General features: G+C 36.7%; 1 protein-coding gene across 9 annotated transcripts in view; it reads left to right on the top strand.

Annotated features, from left to right (window-relative positions):
- The window catches only part of LOC134539790 (protein lingerer), a 170,012-nt gene that overhangs the window by 136,305 nt on the left and 9,989 nt on the right, over positions 1-23,718 (top strand). For 5 of the 9 annotated variants that reach the window (XM_063382054.1, XM_063382050.1, XM_063382052.1 and 2 more), the window contains exons 16-17: positions 435-689; positions 3,196-3,369. In XM_063382054.1, coding sequence (XP_063238124.1) covers positions 435-689; positions 3,196-3,369 — 429 coding nt within the window. Of the gene's footprint in view, positions 1-434; positions 690-3,195; positions 3,370-23,176; positions 23,207-23,718 lie in introns of all 9 variants that reach the window. The other 4 variants (XM_063382045.1, XM_063382047.1, XM_063382053.1 and 1 more) reach the window with 1 other exon arrangement.

Raw genomic sequence — 23,718 nt, 5'->3', positions numbered from 1 at the left:
GCTAAAAGTATAAATTCTGCGTACTGCATTTTGTGCTACTAAAGTATTCAACTCAGCAATATGGGTCGAAGAGCTCTCACCAGCCATGTCGAAGGAAAAAAACAACCTTATTTTACCTCGTGTTGAAATTTTTATACTACATTTAATAATATGCACGTTAATATTTATGGTATGTACTTCAAAAGAAAGTCAGGAAATTTTTCTCTTAAATTTCTGGAAAACAGGGAAAAGTCAGGGAATTCTAAGATTATATTTCTGTAGCAACCATGTACTGGATTGGACTTATATTAAATTTTAAACGGTGGAACTGTTAGGCTTGAAACGTTAATATGCTTTGGAGAAGCTTAATTTTTCCCCCTCCATCTCACCGTTACCATTGATGTGCGCCCTTGCGAGCACGGGAGGGTGTAGCGGGGCCGGTGGGGTGTTGCCAGATGCCGCCGGCCACGAACACGCACGGCAGCAGCTCCTCCACGCAGTACGCCAAGCCGGGCAGCTACAGCTCCGGCTACGGCCCGGGCTACGACGGCCTGACCCAGAACCCCGACTACGGCAAGACGGGCTACGTGTCGGCCAGCCAGGCCCAGGGCAAGGCGGGCGCCAGCGCCGGCTCGGGGGGGAGCTCCGCCGCCGATCTCAGCGCGCCCATGTACGGTGCCAAGTCTCACGTCGCTCTCAGCAAGGTCAACGTGAGTGTTGACATTATATCAAACGATGTAAAATAGTTTTTCCTATCCATTTAATGTATTCATTTACACTAGAGTCCCGTTATAGCGATGTGTCACGGTTCCAGGTTTGATCCTCGCTATAACCGTGTCCTCGCTATAACCGAATTGGACAGTTTTTGGCCCCCAAAAAATAAAAATTAACCGAAAATAGCATAAAAATTGTGTTTAAACCTGTATAATTGGAAAATAACAGGTTATATTAACGAAATCTTAATTCTGTGAGCAGATGTGTGAATTCTCTTTAAAATGATACCCCACAAGTACGGATGCGATCACCGATTGCGTCAAAATAACCAGAATACCCTACCACGCCACGTAAGTATAGCATCTCAGCCCGCAATCGATTACTCGACTTGGCCCGTGGCCGACGCAGCATTGTCCTGCTATCTATTGTCGATGCGGGCTGTCTGCTGGCCATGTTGGTTCGGGATGTTGCAAACAGGTGGCGCTAGTGTAGCGCGACAAATTAATTCCTTACAAAAAAGCAGGAGTGCAGCAACGCACGTACGCCTCAAACGAAATAGTCGCTGGTAAACTATTCTTTTTCCATTTAAAGAAACCTGTAAACTTATTTAGAAAATAAATTTGGGATTAAACTCAAACCATCACCACCCCCTTTCCGGACAGATACTCCCAACATCTGACCGAAACAAAAGTTACAACAAACTGTCCTAGTGATTCGGAAATAAATACGGTAATGCCTACTATTTGTCAGATAATAAAATAAATAACGTGACGTGTTTGTAAACGTGTCATGACTTAAATAATTCTAAACAAGTTTATAAATATTTGTGTATTATTAACGCGATCAACAAGTATAAAGACGGCTCTGACATTTTTGGCCTAACATAGTTATAAACAATGTTATTATTCGTTAATGAAAATGTCCCAACAAATTAATTAAGAGCATTTATATTTAAAAAAAAGTGCGCATTGTTGTTTAATGGCGAGAAAAAAATAGATTTTATCTATTTTCTAAATAAGAAGAAATGTGTACAAGTATATGTACAGTAGAACCTCGATGATATGTTCCCGTTTCATACATTTTCCCGTGTCATACGCCGATTAATTTTGGTCCCGCCGAAAGTACTATATTTACAATGGTTTACTTTCCCGGAACATACACTTATAAAATCATTAATTTCCCGTGTCATACGTTTTTACAAAGCGGAAAAGCCCTAAAATTCACAAATTTATTTGTTATACTCCTCCTGATAAAATACGTTTTAATGCTTTTATTTTGAAAAACGTTCATTGTTTACCTTTGCAAACGTAAGAAAATAACTTTATCGCACCATAGATATGGATAGTATCAGGAAGACTGTGCACTTCGCTAGTAGCATCTATGGCCAGCACCAAGCAAGACTAGTGGTGCAAACTAGCAATGATTATGAAAATGGTGCACACGCTTTACCAAGGAACATATCTCATATTTTGTGCATTCATTAATCTTTGAACTGAATATACCCGTTTGTTATTGTTTTCTTACGATCGGATTGTTTTGTATTTTACGTTTCTCAAGTTAAAATTTTATTGAAAAATGTTCTGTTGCATTAAGTTGTTTGTAAAATGAAACAAACAAAAAAAATTTCTGATTTTCTTTTTACAATAGCTAATTTTTTTTATTTCTAATTTAGGCTTGGAGACTTTTCCCCCCCTCCAAGAAGGACTGCTTTACTTGATTATGGACTGTATTTTACATTTATGGTAGTTTTATTATATGTATATATAATGATGAATTCATTAATATAATGCAATTATTTACACATTATGTATTTAAGTTTAATCTGACATTGTGCTGGTATGCTAAATTGAAATTTTTTTTTTATTATTGCCATTCCCTTTTCATACACTTTCCCGCATCATACACCATTTTTGTGCCCTCCGTTGAAAAGTGTATGACAGGGGTTCTACTGTATATTCAAAGGCTTGGTTTATTCCAGTCGAGCATACGTTGGCCTTGAAGCCAAGCGGAAGTTTGATAAAAGAAAGAAATGACGTGATTCTATTTTTAAAGCCACGCACTTAGGTGGCGACTGCAAGGCTGAAGAATGACAGGTGTCAACAGCAAGATGTCTAGTGGCGAGCGAGAGGGGTGAAGATAAAGCAGACAAATAACCAAGGCGCGCTTCACGCGATCACGCCGTAAATTCCTCAAAAAGACCTCGTTATAGCCGTGTTCTCGCTATTACCGTGCTCGCTATAATGGGATTCTCCTGTATTGCAAAATTGGTTCTTAATTATTACTTATTATTGAAATCATGATTTTGTTAAAATGCTAACTAATTCTATGGCTTTTGTCACATTTTGGTGCTATATATTGTATTAAATTGCATTGTGGTGTGCTGACATGCGTTTTGGCGTCCTTATGGTTTTATTGCAGTTCACCATGAATTTGTGTTTCTTTGAATTGCGAGGTAGATAGTGGCGGACGAGTGGCTGAGGATGGGTGGTGTCGCTGTTGCAGTCGTATGAGAAGCAGGGGTTCCACTCGGGCACGCCGCCGCCCTTCAACATGGCGGGCAGCCAGAGCACGCCCATGACGCCCGGCGGGGCGTACGGCCCGCACCTCTTCATCCCCACCATGCCGCCGCACCAGCAGCACCACTCCACGCAGCTCATGCACCAGCCGCTGCACCAGGTGGGCTGATTGCTGTGAAGTAAACTGAGAATATATGCTTCAATATGTTTGATTTAAAGTAGCAAATGATTGCACAGCAAGAATACACAACCAGTCATAAACATCTGTACAAAAATATGTAACACAATGGGCAACGACAACGTGGCTATTCAACCAAGATCAAAATTTTCTTTTTCTTTTTTAACAGGGCTGGTTGCCACGTGCCTAGTGTAGGACCACTCACGGTTTGATGCCATGATCCACAAACTTAAAAATATGTATTAACTAGTGCTGTGCAGGAAAATATTTTTGAGTCGTGAAATTTTGACGGGGGAAGGGGGGGGGGGAGATAATTTTTCCCCCACGGAAGGGGATCAATAAAAAAAACAGCCATAGTAGGATTTAAATTAGACCCACATTTAAAATTGAGTAGTAGATATGTTAACTCATACAAACTTATTACGATGTTTGTGTTGGTTTGTTTTTAATTTTTTTTCTTTAGTGACCAATTTCCTTTTTCATTATATGATTACGTTCTAAGTGCCATATCAATCCAGACATGCTATATTAACCTGTTTTTAATATATTTTTTGTACTTCCTACATTCTTTTCATGAATTTTCCAAACATCTTTTAGAATACCACTAAATATAGTATTAGGTCATCCTCTGTTTACATGCGCCAAGCAACGTAAAAGATTAAGGCAGTTTAACCAACCACCAAGAACTACAAAAGTTTGTGTATCTTTATGCTGTAAACTGTCTGGGTTAAAATATTTAAACATTTTTCAGTTTAAGATTATATTAAGTTTTTTCTCCCCTTCACAGATTATGACAAAAGAAATACGTGATCCGATCATCAATAATGGACAATGGCTTCCCACAATAATTATTTACGCTATGTTTATGACCCGTCGGCATCCTCAGGATACTGGTGTTTGGAGGTTCCTGAGATTTGATATAAAAAAAATCTTCATAGTGTTTGAAACTAGTGAGGGAAAACCTTTTATAGTTGGGAATTTTTTTGATGGGTCAGGGAATTTTTTGAGATAAACTTGTGTCAGCTAAGTAATACTTTCTTTGATGGCCATTTGTTATAAAAATGTGACTTAGCTGTATCATTTTCATAATGTGTGTTTAAAAGCATGGTGCATGGCTTATTCAAAACTTGGCAATGCTGCATAGCAAATGTTCCTTCAAGCTCCAATGTTGGTTAACCTGCTGTTGTTTAAATGACAACAGACCTATTGCATGTGGTTTGAAAAGGCATATACAGTGAAACCTCGATTCTACGTACACTCACGGTTCTCCAAAATTCGTCCTTACGACCGAGTTGTACGTACGAACCAGCGAGGCCAAATTATGTCCATTTGTGGCTATCTCCCCCCCCCCACCATTTTTCCCACCGCTGCGGCGGGAAATGAATTGCCGTTGCCGTGTCCTGCTGCCACGGGAAATGACCTGTCGTGTCTATGTACAGTGAAACCTCTATTTAACAAATCTCAAGGGACCAAAATTTGTTGTGTTTGTTGTAAAGGGGTTTGTTAAATGGAGGTTTTGCACAATATATTTCTAGTCATCATAAAACTTCACATAAATGGCTAGAACTTTCTTTCTGACTGTTTAATACAATATGAGGAATTAAACATGAAAAAGTACATAGAATACACTTGTTTAATGGCCAACCATTTGATGCTTGAAAATTATCAATTCCCATCCCCAGTGCTTCCTGGCATGCCTTTTCTTGTAAAATAGGCCCAGAGACGTTGATGTTAGATACCCTAGCCTCCATTAACCAGTCAAAAAGTATCTTGTCCAAATCATAATTTTTAAGTACTTTCACACATTTTCGATTTGTCCCTACCAGAGAAGCATTGTTTCGATCTGTTCCCGGTTGGATAATAGTCGAAAGTGTAGACGCCGGGATATCGAAACGTTTAGCTATATTACTTTTTTTTCCACCTTCATCAAATGCATTTTAAATTACTAATTTTATTTTAACGTCAATCTGTCGCAGCTTTTTAGGATTAGAATTCATTTTACAGTAGTAACGTGTTGATTTCCGTAACTACGTGTGGAAATAAATAAACAACAGTGAAAACTGAAAAAACGGAAATTGTACTACACCACAGTTAAAAATATTTGCGTGTGCGCATCTTTAACCATAGAAACGCAAAATATACTAGTTGTTCGAATTGCCAGAGCGATGGTACGGGAGGTTTCCGCCACTAGCGCTAAATGTACCCGCCATTTTGAACAAAGTGTGGCATGTATACACGACGTGTGTTATCCATGATGCTTTGTTTATTTATTGCCTTCCGCGATGGTGCTTATTATTTTAAGATTATACGCACGTATTTTTAAGCAGTGAATGCAAAAATATTAGTGGATGTCTTCTTGTAGGAGATGTTTATTTTTGCGTGTTTTTCAAACGCGGCAGTTCGTTGTAAAGGGAATTTCACTATTGCGGAACAAATAAAATTCGGTATTTAGAGGTTAAAACAGCATTGATCTTATGGCGGTTCGGCGGGACCAAAATTTTATTTCGTTGCATGGGGTTTTTCGTTAAATAGAATATTCGTTAATGGAGGTGTTACTGTATTATGCTGATGTATTTTCGATCGAAATTATATCCTGTTCGTGCAGAAACAACACTTGAGCTAATCAAATGTAAAAATAAAAAAAAACTCTACTCTGAAGGCAGTGTCCTAAGCCCTGTGTTTACATTTTTTTAATATTTTATATCAATAAAATAATAATTAACATATATATTTTCTCAAGTAAAAAAATACAGTGGGTACTTTATGTGTAGATAAGATTAGCTTGTAGGCCGAAAAACATAGTGAAAAACATAACGTTTATAGTCGGCAATGAACATTTTAAATCACAAAAGAAACATATTTTATAACATGAAAAGTTGCTTTTATTTCTAAAGGCGTAATAATTTAAGCCTAGGCGTGTAAAAGTCCGAGTAATTATAGCAGGAGACAATCTAAAATGCACGAGGGAAAAACGTAAACTCACGAATATATAAACGTAACGGGAATGTTGGGAATATTACGTGACTGCTTGTAAGTTCTGATACTGTTTTTATGTCACAACTTAGCCAAAATACTGGTACGAGACATAAACTTCACAAGATAAAATGAGCAGAATCTTGGTAACTGTTTTATTCGTATTTTATAATTTCGGTAGTATTGTACAGTTGACACATATTTTTTAAACTAACCATTTATTTCGGGGATCGTAATTAATTAATTATTGGTATCAAGACATCAAGATGAATGTAAACATGTCCGGCAGTGAGAAAACTGGTGCGTATACCAATAAACTGGTATTATAACTGGACATAACTGGTACACAGAAGGTGGAGCTTATAATTTTTTCCGCTAAGCTCGCATCTATTGGCTGGCTGCTGATGGAAGGTCACGAATCTGGGCGGAGTGTTGAGTGGGTTATACTGCGCATGCGTAGCTCAGCGAACAAAGAGAGCCAGCCGGCGGATACGCCGCGCTGTAACAGCAGCTGACCGAGTACAATGACCGTTCTCCGCATTCGGCACACTATTGACTGTAAATTTCCATCAATTAGCGGCCTTTTCTTTTTTTTTTTTTTTTTTTTTTAATTTTTTTCTGTGATGCAATGTTTACGTAACTCGTATTTGTTATAAACACTGGAGGTTGCAACTGTATTTTAATAAACTTTAAAGTATTTCTTACACTTTTCATATTTTGAAACTTTTTATTTTTTGCCTTATTTTTTACGGTTTCTGAAAATCTGTACGTACGACCGAGGTGTATGTACGAACGGGGGAGATGTACGACCGAGGTTTTACTGTATTTGTGAAGAAAGATGCAATGATTACCAAAGGTTAGGTGTTGTGATTATATAAAGAAGCTGAAAACCCCTAAAATGATTAAAATTGATGAGGAAATGGGAATCACTTAATGGGAAGAAAGTCGACGCACATGTGACTGGAGAGAAAAAATAATATTGTGGCCTAACTTTTAATGGCACTTCACTGCAGTAAACAAACATCTTATAACGGTTCGTTATATACAAAAATAAACAGATGTTGAACGCCGATTGTAATTTTGTTGTTTTTATTTTTTCAAATAGAATGCACAGACGAATCCAAACACTTCCAAAAGAGGTTACTCACTCTTTCCACATACATCTGCCCGTCGAAAAATGCCCGCAGTTCGCGTGATGAGAATTAACGAAAAAATAGCGTCCTTCAGTAATCTTTTACTGCAAGTACACGAAATTAGTGCGGCCTTAAACATGACCCAGGGTGTCTACTGACCCTGGAAAACCTGGAAATATCAGGGAATTTTGTAATCAGGGAAAAATCAGGGAATTTTTGTTTGGTAGGTTGTAGTTGGCAATACGTTTTTTGTTTATTGATCAGCTTGCATTGACGTAGCATCAAGTGTATCGCATCCCATTTTTATTTTTGAATGGCAAATAACGAACAGTTCCCACGTCCATTTTCTTTTATTTACGATCAGATTCGGAAGTGGCATCAAATCACGTGATACAAACTGGTTCAAACTGGTCTGTTATCCTGCTGACGTGACGTGCTGCAGCATGTGCTTCCCACGTTCAGATTATACCGACAGGTGCATTAAATTTTAAGTATCTATGGATGCCCTCAACGTAAACTGGACATTTTTGTTAGCTTTGAAAATACATATCACAGACACTTTTTGTGAAGATTTGCCATCGTTGCTAGAAATTGGTAGCTGTGGGCTTCATACGTTCCATGGTGCTTTCAAAACTGGAATTTCTGTTACACAATGGGACGTTTTTAGTTTTTTGAGGCACAGTTACTTTTTGTTTAAGCATGTACCTGAATGGAGGGCAGATTACATTAGAATAACTGGATCAGAGCTTTTTCCCAAGAAATTTTATGCAATCAGATGGTTAGAAAATACTGCAGTTGCTGAGCGTGCCATGAAAACGTTACCCCACCCAAAGAAATTTGTTAGTGAAGTTTCTATTTCATCTGTCTCTTTCAATGTAGTGAAAAGTGCTCTTGAAGATAGTCTTCTAGAAGTAAAATTGACATTCTTCCACTCTTTAGCATCAGAGCTGGAATTGTTTCTCACAATGTTCCAAAGTGAAGCACCCATGGCACCTTTTCTCTATGATTCACTGGTAGACATTTTATTAGCCTTGGCAGGAAAGTTTTTGAAACCAGAAGTACTGAAGAGCTTTAGGGAGAAACGCAATGTATCTCGATTGGATGTAGATAACCAGGAAAATCTATTGACTGCTAACAATATCAAGTTGGGTTATGCAGTAAGCCATGCCATCAAGAAAGAGAAAGTACCATAAAATTCTGTCCTGTTACAGAAAAATGATAGGACTTGTCTAAAGGTTATGGTAAAAAAAACTTCAAGACAAAAGTCCCCTGAAGTACAATCTTACCAAGGGAATTACCTGCTTATGTCCGTCTGTGGCTTTAAATTCGGGTGTGAGGAAACAGCGTGTGAAGTATAGTTTAGAATGTTGTCTTCAAAACAGGTAGCTATCAGGACAAGAAGCTGATAACAGTGAGTGATCATATCAATTGGTATGTTCCTCGCAAGATTCTGCAGCACTGTTCTCGTTTTTTTTCTCGAGAAGACGGGTGCCTTGATCACTTGTGGATGCTCATTCTTAAGGCACATACAGTAGCTGCCAAAACAGGCCTTCTAAAGTTTGTGAGGATGGTGTTGGTACTTTCCCATGGAAATGCATCATTGGAAAGAGGATTTTCAGTGAATTCTAATCAGCTGACTGAAAACTTGCAGGAAGAAATACTGATTGCACAAAGACAGATGTATGACTTTGTTCAACGTTCTGGAGGTGTAGAGCATGTTGATATCACCAAGTCCAATTTACAGTATGTAATAAATGCTAGTTGTAGGCGTAAGGAAGCCCTGCAAACAAAACAAAAAGAAAAGGAAGCTACAGACAAGAAGAAGGCAGAAAAAAGAAGAGTTGAAGAGGAGATCAAGGCATTGTAGTTGAAGAAGGCTCGAATGTTGGATTTGGCTCGTTCTGAAGTAAGTGCAATAGACGCATAAGTTGAGTCACTGCGAAATTGATGGGAGCTTCCTTTTACTAATGTTTTTTTGCAAAAGGAAGTGTGTGAAATATTTGTAGCAGCATGTTTTATTTGCCATCAATTGAGTCACTTTGGCCACGTTTGGAAGAAGGTAATTTTTTTACTAATTTAAGTAAGTTGAAATACTTTGAAACCCGTCAATGTAATATTATGCAGTTTTTTTTCAGTTTCTTGGAATGTCGTAATTGTGTTAAAGAAAACCTGGAAAAATTCAGTTTTAGACCTGGAAAACCTGGAAAAATCAGGGAATTTAATTTACTAGATCTGGTAGACACCCTGATGACCGCACCCAGCGAAAACGAATTTCGCCACGAGCCAAAAGGCCGACGAATGTGGCCGCAATTTCTAATTATGTCCTAACGAAATATAAAAAATAATTAGGTTAACTTAATAATCGGCCTGGCTCTGACCACCAACGTTAAATTATCTATTCAGCAAATTACTTCATAATTTGGCGAGAAGCCACCGAACGCGACCTACTGGTGAAGCAATCGGCAGACGACTGGTGAAATTCTGCCACTGTCTCCTCCACGCAGGGAGTAGACGTCACATGACCTCACCGACCAATCACACGCACGCTTCATTCACGCTTACAGATACAAACCAATCAGAGAACAAATTACAATACATGAAAAACCCTGTACACGCAGAACTCGGGGTTTCCCTTGATCTGTCTCTTTTCAATTTTACATCAAAATCGGGGACTCCCATTCTCGTTCTCTCTCCCATACCGTGAGACAGCAGTTATTACTCAGTTCACACACAGTGGGGAAATTACCGTCTTTATCTCGGTTGGCGGGGAAGCACTGTTTCTTTCTCACTTACACTTACAGGTCTCTCATGCCTCTCTTTCTAACCATTACACCAGACACAGTCCCGTGTTCTAGAATAATTCCACACGTTAATGAACACTACAAACAGCAATTATAATACAAATTACTTTACAAAATTAAACTTTTTGAGAAAAACCTGAAAAAGTAGGCCTAAACAGGTAAAATTCTAGTACAGCGACTTCTTGGTGAATAATTACATAAAAAATAGTACTGATTAAAATTGTCTACTAAAATACAAAATACCTTCTTAAAACACATAGCAAGTGAAAATAACATATATTAATAGCCAAAACGTCTGATTATACTGTCTCATAACATACACACCACTCTAAAAACATTGACTTATTTATATTTACCTATACAAAAAGAAGTTTAAAAGAAAATTATTTATCTTGGAGGGCAGGGTTCTGCAACGCTACAATCTTCAGTTGGCATTTTACTCATTACCCTCTTTTCTCGCATAATTGTCGTACGTGCATAATCGTCGCACCTGTATTCTAGGGCATCAAAATTTGGATAAAAAAAACTTCTTGCGTAAACGTCGCAAAATGTTTTTGGTCCCGCTATTAGATTTATAGCGCTTGGTGTGGGTACTTTTTCCGTATAAAATTACCGTATTTACTCGCATATAGGTCGCGGCAATTTTACCAGATTTTATGGGTAAAAAATGAAGTGCATCCTATATGTGAAGAAAAAAATTTTTTAAATTTTTTTTGCAATGTTTTGCTTTAAAATGCGAAAAAGTTTATATAGGTATAGGCAAATTTATGTACAATGTACACATACAGCGAAACCCCTTATTTACGTTACTGTTATTTACGTTTTCCCGTTATTTGCACTATATTCTTCAGGTACCGTTTAGTTCCCATTTAGTCCAATACAATACTTTAACGCAAATTACGTCTCAAAAATCGAATCCATCTCGCTATTTACGTCACGTAATAACCATAAACAACCATAAAATACCGTGGGTACTTTAAGAGTAGATAAGATTACCTAGTAGGCCTAAAAACATCGTGAAAAACGTAACGTTTATAGTCGGCAATGAACATTTTAAATCTCAAAATACAGTAGAACCTCGATGATACGTTCCCGTTTCATACATTTTCCCGTGTCATACGCCGATTAATTTTGGTCCCGCCGAAAGTACTATGTTTACAATGGTTTACTTTCCCGGAACATACACTTATAAAATCATTAATTTCCCGTTTCATACGTTTTTACGAAGCGTTAAAGCCCAAAATTCACAAATTATTTTGTTTTATTCCTCCTGATAAACTACGTTTTAATGCTTTTATTTTGAAAAACGTTCATTGTTTACATTTGCAAACGTAAGAAAATAACTTTATCCCACCATAGATATTGATAGTATCAGGAAGACTGTGCACTTCGCTAGTAGCATCTATGGCCAGCACCAAGTGAGACTAGTGGCGCAAACTAGCAATGATTATGAAAATGGTGCATGCGCTTTACCAAGGCACGGATCTCATATTTTTGTGCATTCATTAATCTTTGAACTGAATATACTCGTTTGTTATTGTTTTCTTACGATCGGAGTGTTTTGTATTTTACGTTTCTCAAGTTAAAAATATTATTGAAAATTGTTCTGTTGCATACAGTTGTTTGTAAAAAGAAACAAACAAGCATAAATTCCTGATTTTCTTTTTACAATAGCCTAATTTTTTTAATTTCTAATTTAGGCTTGGTGACTTTTCCTGCCCTCCAAGAAAGGACTTTGTAAGGCCACTGTTTCTCGTGTCAGCTTAACTTGATTATGGACTGTATTTTACATTTCTGGTAGTTTTAATATATGTATATATAATTATGAATTCATATCTTTCATATAATGCAATTATTTACACATTATGTATTTAAGTTTAATCTGACATTGTGCTTGTATGCTAGATTGAAAAAAAAAATTATTATTGCCATTCCCTTTTCATACACTTTCCCGCTTCATACACCATTTTTGTGCCCTCCGTTGAAAAGTGTATGACAGGGGTTCTACTGTATACATATTTTATAACATGAAAAGTTGCTTTTATTTCTATACATGTAATAATTTAAGCCTAGGCGTGTAAAAGTCCGAGTAATTATAGCAGGAGACAATGTAAAATGCACGAGGGAAAAAAGTAAACTCTCGAATGTATGAACGTGGCTGATTGTTAATTTCTGATACTGTATTTATGTCCCAACTTAGCCAAAATACTGGTACGAGACAAACTTCACAAGATAAAATGAGCGGAGTCTTGGTAACTTTTTTATACATATTTTATAATTTCGGAAGTATTGTACAGTTGACGCATATTTTTTAAACTAACAATTTATTTCTGGGGATCGTAAATAATTAATTATTGGTATCAAGTAGGGATGGACCGGTCGAATCCTCGAATCCCACCGAATCTCTAGTATTCGAAAGATTCGAAATTTGAGGGAAAAGATTCGGGATTCGAGGAAAAATATTGATGTAAATGTAGTACAGGGTGGCCAGCCAACCGGGAAATCGGGAAATACGGGAAATAGCCAGGATTTCTTAAAAAAACCAGGAATACCGGGAATCAACCAGGAATTTTTATTAGAACCGGGAATTTTTTTATGAAGTAACGGTTACAATAACATACGGCTGTTAAATGATCACGTTCACCACCCGTCGAAGCACGACAGCGTGCTCGTGTGCTATATTTTGTGAAAGTTAATTTGTTCATATTGCATTTAAAAACTTTTGTAGTACGTAAGAAACCGTTAACAATTCAGACTTCCATACTTATTATGTTTCTGTATTCAAAAGCAACAGCATTTTGGCTGAAAACGTTGTTGTAGGGTGGTAGTAATTTCTCGCACTGCATGTTGGTAGCACTAGTTTTGTATGTATATTTGTTTCTACTTTGCGCTCATGTTGTTGCGTCACGGTATCACGGATACTTTTCTCGAGTTTTTTTAAAAAGTTTAGTTGTGCGGGACGTTGTTTTGAATTTTTTAAACTAACATGTAATTGGCGCAGACTATCAAAATGTGAACGAGTTCGGTCACCACGTACAATGACAAATATACGGAAGAGTTTGAATGGGTGGAGAAAGATCCAAAGTGCAGGACACACGCTATTTGCAATTTGTGTAATGTTAAAATCAATATCGGTAGCATGGATGGGAAGAACAGCATTAGCCAGCCACGCAAGAGAGGCAAAACACGTGCGTTTGGTGTCAAGTAATTTTTGTGACGTGAGATTATAAATTTTTTGTTGGTGGTAGGTTTTGTTTTAAGCAAGTTCATTGATTTAATTTTTAAGCGTATAGTTAAGTTGTCTATTGTTTAACGCCAATAAAACATCATATTGTGTGTGCTTTGTGTAACAAAAATGCAAATTGTAGGCAAATATTGATAAAAACCACCCTTGAAAAAACCTGGAAAAAACCAGGAATTTTATTATCCCAGAAGAGTGGCCACCCTGTAGTACTTTAAAAACTTAAATGCTTACAATTTACTGTTTACGTTTTCCTTGGAACACATCCTATTGAGGTACAGTAGAACCTCGTTAATACGTGGTCAGGACAGAGATAATCACGGATTACCGAATTTCACGGACTAGCGATTAAAAGCCCGGAAGGTCTTGTCAAGCTTCTCAGACACCGGCGTGCAGCTGGGTTAAGGCCGTTCACGGTAAGGGCCGGCCGTCTTCGAATTAGTGTCTCGGCTTAAAAATGTCTAGCCATTAGTTCACGGTCATTTACAACAGCCGAAGAGAGAAAGATAAGATCGTGCTGACCTTGCCCCCCCCCCCCCCCCCTCTCTCTCCTCATCGTACAGCCGAATGCCAGCCAGACACGTCACTCGCCAGGCGCCTGCCGTGCGTTGGCGGGTGGAAACAAACAAAGGGAAACGGGAATCAGACGTCAGGACATCCCCCTCAAGTTTAAAGAGTGACAAATGTGACAGCTGAAAGGGGGGCGACACAAAGGGTCGGTACAAACAGCGTTGCAGAGTTTGGCGGTCCACGCGATGGCTTGTAGTGTTTGCCGGCCGCTGGCCCGCATGACGTTAATTTTAAGCGCTGACAATTTTTACTTCTCTTTTAAATCTTCCCGGATTATCCGATTCCCGAATTAGCGCATCACGGATTAACAAGGTTCTACTGTATTGTACTTTTAATTCGTTATTATATAAAAAAAAATTATGAAGGATGTACTGATTTGGGAAACTTACTTTATATTCATGAACATGGATGCATTGTCGCTACATTGCCATTAAATAAGGCATAAATCACATATGTATTCTCAGAATATGCTTAAAAATAAAATAAAGCACATTTAGGATCTAGACTAAATATGAATCTTGTTTTTTTTAAATAACTTTACCGAGAAATCTGTTACTTAGTAATACAACAATAATGCCGACTTTCATCACAAGTTACGGTCGCACATGTAGTAATAACAATTAAATAATGAATGACAAAAATTAATACATTATACAATTATTATTTTAATCGCAATTCAATTTTAAATTTTCTGATACATTCTATTAATGAATTTTTTTAGGACCAAGTTTGGTTTGTGTAGACTACCAACGTTAAAATATGTATTATCTGAGAATTCCATGATGGCCAACCAATGAATTTGTTAGCCAATCATTTTGAGCAACATAAAAAATAACTAATATTAATATAAAAAATTTTAATGGGTAAACTAGAGAAAACACCCTGTCACTTTTAACTTCGGGCATATTAATCATTATGCTTTAGTGAGGCTTAATTTTAAAAACGCACAACAATATTTCTTATGGCCTAAAACCATTGAAGCCAAGATGGCGCCTTTTAGTTTCCATTAAATATTTCAGGAATGCATTTACCTTCATTTGGGACTTTAAACAAATGTCAAGTTGGTAACTACAAAATATTGTTCTGTCGGATGTTGAATTTCGTTTTCCGATTTCCGTGGATACATGAATCACTGTACTCACAGATAATGCCTGAATGCCTTAAATCCACCAAGTCGGATTCTACAGCAATTGATGAAGTGACCAGATTCTTACGTGATCCTACAGTTAACCCAGAAATAACATCCTCGAATACTGGAAAACTCAGTCTGCGTGTTCACCCAGGCTACATAAACTGTCCAAAAAATATTTGTGTTCACCACCTGCGACAGTGTTCTCTGAACTTTTGTTCAGCACTGCAGGAAACATATGTGACCAAAAACGGAATCGTCGATCCAGACCGTGTCAAATCCTTGTTTTTTTAAATAAAAATTTAAAGGGTTAAATAATTCGGCATAATGTTTAATTTTTTCTCTTAACTTATAAATTATTTTATAATTAACCCTTGAGAACTGGATTCGGATTCGAGGGGTGGATTCGAGGTACTGTTTGGGATTCGGATTCGAGATTCGGATTAGAGAAAAATGGGATTCGAACCATCACTAGTATCAAGACATCAAGTTGGACGTAAACTTGAACATGTCACGGCAGCGAGAAAACTGGTGTGCATACCAATAAACTGGTATTAGAACTGGACAAAACTGGTACACGGGAGGTGGAGCTTATATTTTTTTCCGCTAAGCTCGCATCTATTGGCTGGCTGCTGATGCAATGTCACGAGTCTGGGCGGAGCGTTTAGTGAGTTATACTGCGCATGCGCAGCTCAGTGAACAAAGAGAGCCAGCAGGCGTGCCGTGACAGCAGCTGATCTAGTACAATGACTTTTCTCCGCGCACGGCGCGGTAATGAATTACAGGTGCAACCTATATGGGGGGAATCTTAAATTCCAAATTCAAGACCTCAAATTATGGGTGCGACCTATCTGCGATGGCGACCTATATGCGAGTAAATACGGTATGTATTTTAAAGTAGAAATCTAATATTTATTCGGACATTACCACTTTTTTAATTAACAGAAATAGGAAGTTGTTTGAAGTGTAAATTTTTTCTTAAAAATTGTTTTTGAACGTTATAAGCTTTATCTGTTTGTTCGTGGTGAGGTTAGGTTACATATTACAAATACTGTGATATTGTGAAAATGATCAGTTAACTTATGTTAACTACATTAAAAATACTGAGAAATTGTATACATAATTGGTTAGAGTTACCAATATAATGTAGCTAACTTAATCTAACCAATGATCTTTACGATTTTATAGTGTTTTTAATAAAGATAACTAGGGGTGTGCGAATATTCGTAAATACGAATAGTTGCGAATAGTAACTGACGAACTATTCGCATTTGTAAGTCGAATAGCAAAATTTAAAATTGCGAATACGGTATGCCCGAATATAAGGTGACCTGCAGTTTCAGGAGGCCAAACAAATGTAATAATATGTAATGTAATGTAATTTGGTAGAATTAATGTGAAAATTCATTAGACATACGTTTTGTGTTGATAAATCCTTTTTGCATTTATGTATACCGCATTTAACTTTCCGTTTCACAGCTACGTATTACTATTTAGTAGTGTGTTCAACGTAACAAAGCAAACAAAGAATGCAGCTTGCCGGAACAAAACAAGTGGCTAGCTGCCATGGTGAAGCATACGGCCATGAATAACTTCGGTGACGTGACCGCGAATATTTGTCCATATTACTCTGACAGAGTGTCTCTGTCCTATGAATTTTAAAGAATAATCTAAGATAATTATGTTGTTTGAAAGGTTTTTACATAAATAAAGAGTGGATTAGACCTACTGTAACATTATTAAAATAGCTTTTGAAGCAACGTACCAAATTTTTGTAAATATGGCGTCTTCGTGCGTGTTCGGCAATGTTCGTTTTACAACAAAGAAATATTGTGGAAAGACAGTTTTGCAGCCATGAATTTCCAAACATTACATCTGAAATGTTCTTAACATTTTCTGTTTGTAAAAGTAAACAATCGTTCTGAAAATAGCTGTGATATTTTAGTACAAATATTTCCGTTAAAAATATGAAATTAAATGAACGTAAATGTTAACACGCGATCGTACAGGAAGTACAAATATTATATGTGTAATAAAGGTTGCCATTTTGAGATGCTTCAACATTCACATTTTTACTCAAGAACAAATATTTTAATTTTCAACTTTAAACAATTGTGAATTACTGCAATATTGGGTGGATTTATCATTTTCCCCGTGTGAGGTAACAAAGTTTTAGTTAATATAAAAATCGTGAACATTTTGTTTAAAATTGTTTCTACTGTAGCTTTCAGCTTGGAACTAATGTTTGCGTTGCTGACGTCTTGGGTGCGAAAATAAGGCGACTTCTAATTTTCTCATTTCGCGTTTATGTAAAAATGGTGGCCTTATATTCGGACCAATATTTACATCAATATAAAATGATAACAATTATTAAATATTACGTATTTACTCGCATATAGGTCGCCATCGCAGATAGGTCACACCCATAATTTGAGGTCTTGAATTTGGAATTTAAGATTCCCCCCATATAAGTCGCACCGGTAATTCATTACCGCGCCGTCATTGTAATCGATCAGCTGCTGTCACGGCGCGCCTGCTGGCTCTCTTTGTTCACGGAGCTGCGCATGCGCAGTTTAACTCACTCAACGCTCCGTCCAGACTCGTGACCTTGCATCAGCAGCCAGCCAATAGAAACAAGCTTAGCAGAAAAAAATATAAGCTCCACCTCCCGTGTACCAGTTTTGTCCAGTTCTAGTACCACTTTATTGGTATACGCACCAGTTTTCTCGTTGCCGTGACATGTTCAAGTTTACGTCCATCTTGATGTCTTGATACCAATAATTAATTATTTACGATCCCCAGAAATAAATGGTTAGCTTAAAAATATGCGTCAACTGTACAATACTTCCGAAATTATAAAATACACATAAAACAGTTACCAAGACTCCGCTCATTTTATCTTGTGAAGTTTATGTCTCGTACTAGTATTTCGGCTAAGTTGTGACATAAATACAGTATCAGAAATTAACAATCAGCCACGTTCATACATTCGTGAGTTTATGTTTTTCCCTCGTGCATTTTAGATTGTCTCCTGCTATAATTACTCGGACTTTTACACGCCTAGGCTTAAATTATTACATGTTTAGAAATGAAAGCAACTTTTCATGTTATAAAATATGTATACAGTAAGTCCTCGGTTTACGTCGGGGTTATGTTCCTGAAAACCGCGAGGTAAATAGAAACGACGCAAAATGAGCCATGTTTCATGCCACCGGCCGGCCGGAAGCGCTGGCATACAGACGTCACAACGGGCAATTTTATCAGCAAATGACAACCGACAGCGTGGGAAACAAGTCCAACTATTCTACGTTCACTCTTACCTGAGTTTTGGAATAAACAAAGCCTCTTGTAAACAAACATTTTCATTGGCTGCCGGCCGCCGCGCACATTATTCGTGCGCAAGAAATAGTCCCTTGGTTACGTACCATTTGTAAGTATTTTTACTCTGTCTTTTTATAACAATTGTTGATGTATAGCATTATAGCGATTCATCATTAATTTCCAATACAGTTAAATGTGTCAGCAAGTATGTACTTACAATTATGTTAGCAGACGCCGTGTGTACGGTGGCATAGACAAAAGGTACTGTACAGTGTACAGTTGATGCCCGGCGCAACAGTTGCATTTCGGATTCGCGCGCGCACGGTTTGTTATGGCTGACGTCGGACCGAGTTTTGTAAAACACAGAACGGGAAAGCCTTTGAAAAGTGCACAGAAAACTATTGTGTTGAATGTTTTTAAAACATTTTCAGACAAATATACAGATTGTCGTGTGAACGATATCGCGAGTTTAACTGAGGAATTTAGGCGTGTTTCGAAGAGCAGTGTGCTTCGTGCAAGGAAATAATTACAGGACACCGGGACATTTACATCTTCCGGGAAGAAAAGGAAACTTGAGTATCCTGTTATAAAAACTTGTGATGATTTTGTGAAGACGGTTATTAGGCGTAAATTGCATAGTTTTTTCTTCGCAAATGAACCACCTACGCTGAACAAAGTGCTACGGTGCTTCCTGTTATATTACGTCTCCGTTATTTTATTAGCACCGACTGTACTGAAGTGTGTGTGTGTGTGTGTGTTGCAACTAGTGCTTGGCGCGCCAGATGAATTCAGCCTATCACTTGCTGACGCAGCGCAGTGATACGGCGGTGTTTGTTTATTTCAGAACTCAGCTAAGAGTGAACGGAGAATAGTACTTCTCAGCTTTATAGAATGGTTATTTAACCAGCTGCTTTATTACCTTTATTGATTGAAATATAAAAACAGATATATAGTACATACTGTACGTAAGAGCAGGAAGCGTCCCTCATGATGTATGATACGATAAGGCGGTGAACGTGTAGCTTACGCTACATAGCATAAATTAACTACCGAAGGAAACAAAGAAATATAAACGAATTATATACGGTGTTTATGGTTAAAATAAAGATTTGCTGTCATTGTAAACGACGTTATTGTGAATCGGCGACAACTTAAATTGAAACATGAGTACTCAAACATTAGTGACGTTAATCCGAAACGACGTAAATCGGTACGAGGTAAATAGAGGACTTACTGTATTTTGCTATTTAAAATTTTCATTGCAGACTATAAACGTTACGTTTTTCACGATGTTTTTAGGCCTACTAGCTAATCTTATGTACTCTTAAAGTACCCACGGTATTTTCTGGTTGTTTATGGTTGTTACGTGACGTAAATAGCGGGATGGATTCGATTTTTGAGTGGTAATTTGTGTTAAAGTATTGTATTGGACTAAATGGGAACTAAACGGGACCTGAAGAATATAGTGCAAATAACGGGAAAACGTAAATAACGGTAACGTAAATAAGGGGTTTCGCTGTATGTGTACATTGTACATAAATTTGCCTATACCTATATAAACTTCTTTTTCGCATTTTTAAGCAAAATATTGCAAAAAAAATCCTAAAAAATTTAAAAATAAAATTTTTCTTCACATATAGGTCGCACTTCATTTTTTTCCCATCAAATCTGGTAAAATTGCCGCGACCTATATGCGAGTAAATACGGTATATATTAAATAAAAATTAATGTCCTCGATAACTCTTAAAAATACTAAGTGAACTTTTTTTTTGTGGTTTCATTCACAGAAAATATTTTGTATAAACTAAATATATGAAAACCCGCCATTGTTCAGTGTGGTAACATAAAAAAAAATATATATTACAACTATTCGACTTCGAAACTATTCGCATTCTATTTGAAAATTTTACTATTCGATTCGAAAATATTCGACCATCAAAATCCACTATTCGCACACCCCTAAAGATAACCAACTGTTATCATAATTTAAAAGTAAATCTTAAGTAGGTAACCTAACCTAAACAACCATCCACACTGTTAAAAGTTTTTAATAAAGCTAACTTAAATAATCACTCTTTAAAATAGTCAGTTACTGGTAAACTACTTGTATCACAATACCCCTTTAGAGAATAGTTTGAAAACATGTCGGGAAGTAAAAAAAAATAAGGGTGAATTTTTATCATAATTTTTGCGGACAAGTGACTCCTTTAGAGTTACTGTGTCTTATTTTGGTGACGTAATTATCTGTTACAACTAATTTGAGTTACTTACATAATCTCATAATATTTTTACTCTCTGTGGATTGTTTACATGGATAATAAACAACTAGAAATACATATCAGATTTATATTGCCCTACACTGAATAAAATTTAATTCAATTTTTGTTTACTCATTTGTCTGTTTAATACTTCAGTTTGAAAAAAAGAATGCTGATTAATTTTTAAAAGTGAAGTAGCGTAACTGCAAAATAAGTGTCAGGGAAAAGCTGGAAGAGTCAGGGAATTTCATTTGAGATTTTGTGTGGCCACCCTGTAATAACAAGTAAACAGAGTGGGAAGCGTGTCCTAGAGCGGTATCACGATGGTTGGCTGCTGGGAGTGGGGCGACCATCCGTTGGTAAGATAGGCAGGCACCACGGAACTGTTACCTACATGTTAGAGAGAGAGTGGTGAGGATCAGTCAGGGGGAGGGATTGTCTACTGTGCCATCATGTGCCGTTCTGCGCCTATCTAGAGGAACTCAGCGTAACTCTCGCTTAATTTTTTTTTTTTTTTTTTAAACAGCTCAAATGTTTCATAGTTATTGGAAAAGGGGTTGTAAAAAGTGTAGTTGTAATAAACTGAGTCATAACAACTGGGTTTTACTGTAATAGAGTTTGTAGGTCAAATGTGGAGTTACATATGTTGAGTTTTTTCAATATTAATTTACATATTTCTTCCACTCTTTTTCATCGAATCTCAAATCTTTTGAACTCTTGAGATTCGGTGGGAGTTGTGGGAATCCAGGATTCGACTGGCTCATCACTAATCCCAATCATTATATCTGGAAGCAGATTTCTTTGATAGCTTCTGTTTAGGTAGTATTGTAGTCCTAGTCAGCTACAGTGGCTTTTGTGTGTAACACAATTTTTCCACTCATTAAAGTGTAGACATTTTTGAAATTTGTAACATTAATTTCCTATCCTGTCCAGTTTCCAGTGCACTAATTCACATTGTTTAACAACCAAAACCTAAATCATTAAGTTTGCTATTGTTTCAAACACTGCTTTAAACATCGCTGTAATTTACTGGTTGATGTGAAAAATGCAGTGGAATAGTAAATTATTTAACATTTTAATGTTTCCAACTTCCAACATTTATATTCCAAACTCTCAGTAGAATTTAAACCTGAATCCATGCACACTTTCAGTATGTACATTAACATAATAAATGAATGCATGCAATATTTTTAAGACGGAGCACATGCTGCACAAAATATACAGTTTGAATCAATTAGTATGCCATGTTAATTATCTTCCTCCTCTAATTAATTCATTTCTTGCAGATGTGTTCATGGCTTACAATTAAACAAGTTTTGATTGGCCAAATCTTGAAAACAAACGTGAAAAAATGACTCGTGGATGTATGCTCGTTTATGCTATGATAGTATTTTTGTCACCAATGAACGTGTTTATAGCAATTTTACTCAACTTTACAGTTTAAATGATTTTCTATAATCTGTATTTTTAGAGTTTCAGGCCGGCACAAATTTGCAGATGGACGTTTAATTATTCAGACATTATCGTGACACGTGAATCTGAACTTAGTTCATATGTACGGTTTGGAAATTTTGGACTTCGTCCAGAACTAATTTTCAGACACCCGTTTATGGATTGTTTAATGCATTGATAATAACTGTAGTTTCTAAAAGTCACACAGTCTTTATTTTCACCATCTGGAAACTTAAATATGTACAGTCTTTAATGATTTTTGCAATGAGTAAGATTTAAAATAATTTATGGACATGTGCAATTGCTGATTTACACGGGATGTTATAGAAAAGCGTTAAGAATTTATAAAAAAAAAAAGTTGAGTAGGTACCGTGTTTTATCGCATAATCGTTGACCACGCATAATCATCCCACCATTATTTTAGAGCATCAAAATTTGGAGAGAAAAATTCTCACACAAACGTCACATGATAATTGTGGTCCCACTGTAGATTCCAAGCACTTTGTGAAGGCAGTCTTCCTGTATATAACTTTTTTTTAGTGTACTTTTTCTATAGTGGTGATTTTGTATATTTTCAACCTTCAACATGAAGTATGTGTTGCTGTTGTACAAAGGCAGGTGCAAATGATTGTTAAAAAATATTTTTAATATTTTCAATCATTTTTTGCAATTCCTGGCTATTCAGATTTAATATTTGTATTTGAGAATATCCTGATTATTTTATTTCAAATATAATCCAAACTAAACTGATTTCCAACAGGCATAATTAAAACTTGTTTTCTACTCGTTAGTACCATACGTTGCTGCATTGAACGTGAACAGGTTAACTTACAGCTGCGGAGTTTACGCTTACATTAAACATCCATGTGTATGAGGCTTAAAAATAAAGGCATGACCTTTTTGCTTTTCAGATGGAAATGAGAAATCCAGGCCGACGCTCCGTAAGTACCGGTAGCTAACGTGCATTCTTGGCCAACTTGCTCTCAATGCATTAACCCACTCATAATTTTGCTCTGCTGTTTCACATGCTTTGCCAAATAACTATATATGTACTCATCTGTATTTCCACTCAATTAGAAATTTTAAAAAGGCAATTTTTTTTGGGTATTGTAGTTACTTTATTAATAATTGTACAGATAATTGGCTTGTGTCAAATAATAATATGAATAGGATTAATTTTTTTTTTATGTTTTGCAGTCCTGGTTACATTGATTTAACTTAGTGCACATTGAACCAATTTAAAAAATTTCTAAAATTTAATTGCAGATATCTAATTTCAACCGGTATTTCTGGAGCACGACCTGAATTTCGTTGTATTATTATTGTGTAAATTGGTGTTACTTTAGTGTATGGCTATCTTAGCGTGCATAAGTGTGGTGTTGACAAAATATATTTTTGGGTTTTCTTAGTGTTATTTTGTGGAATCTTTGGTTTCCTGGTGAATTTGAAATAT

This window comes from Bacillus rossius, chromosome 16 (assembly GCF_032445375.1).
Source record: "Bacillus rossius redtenbacheri isolate Brsri chromosome 16, Brsri_v3, whole genome shotgun sequence".
NCBI classification, from domain to species: Eukaryota; Metazoa; Arthropoda; class Insecta; order Phasmatodea; family Bacillidae; genus Bacillus; species Bacillus rossius.
The sequence above is the reverse complement of the archived record's forward strand: the minus strand, read 5'-3'. Positions and strand labels throughout refer to the sequence as shown.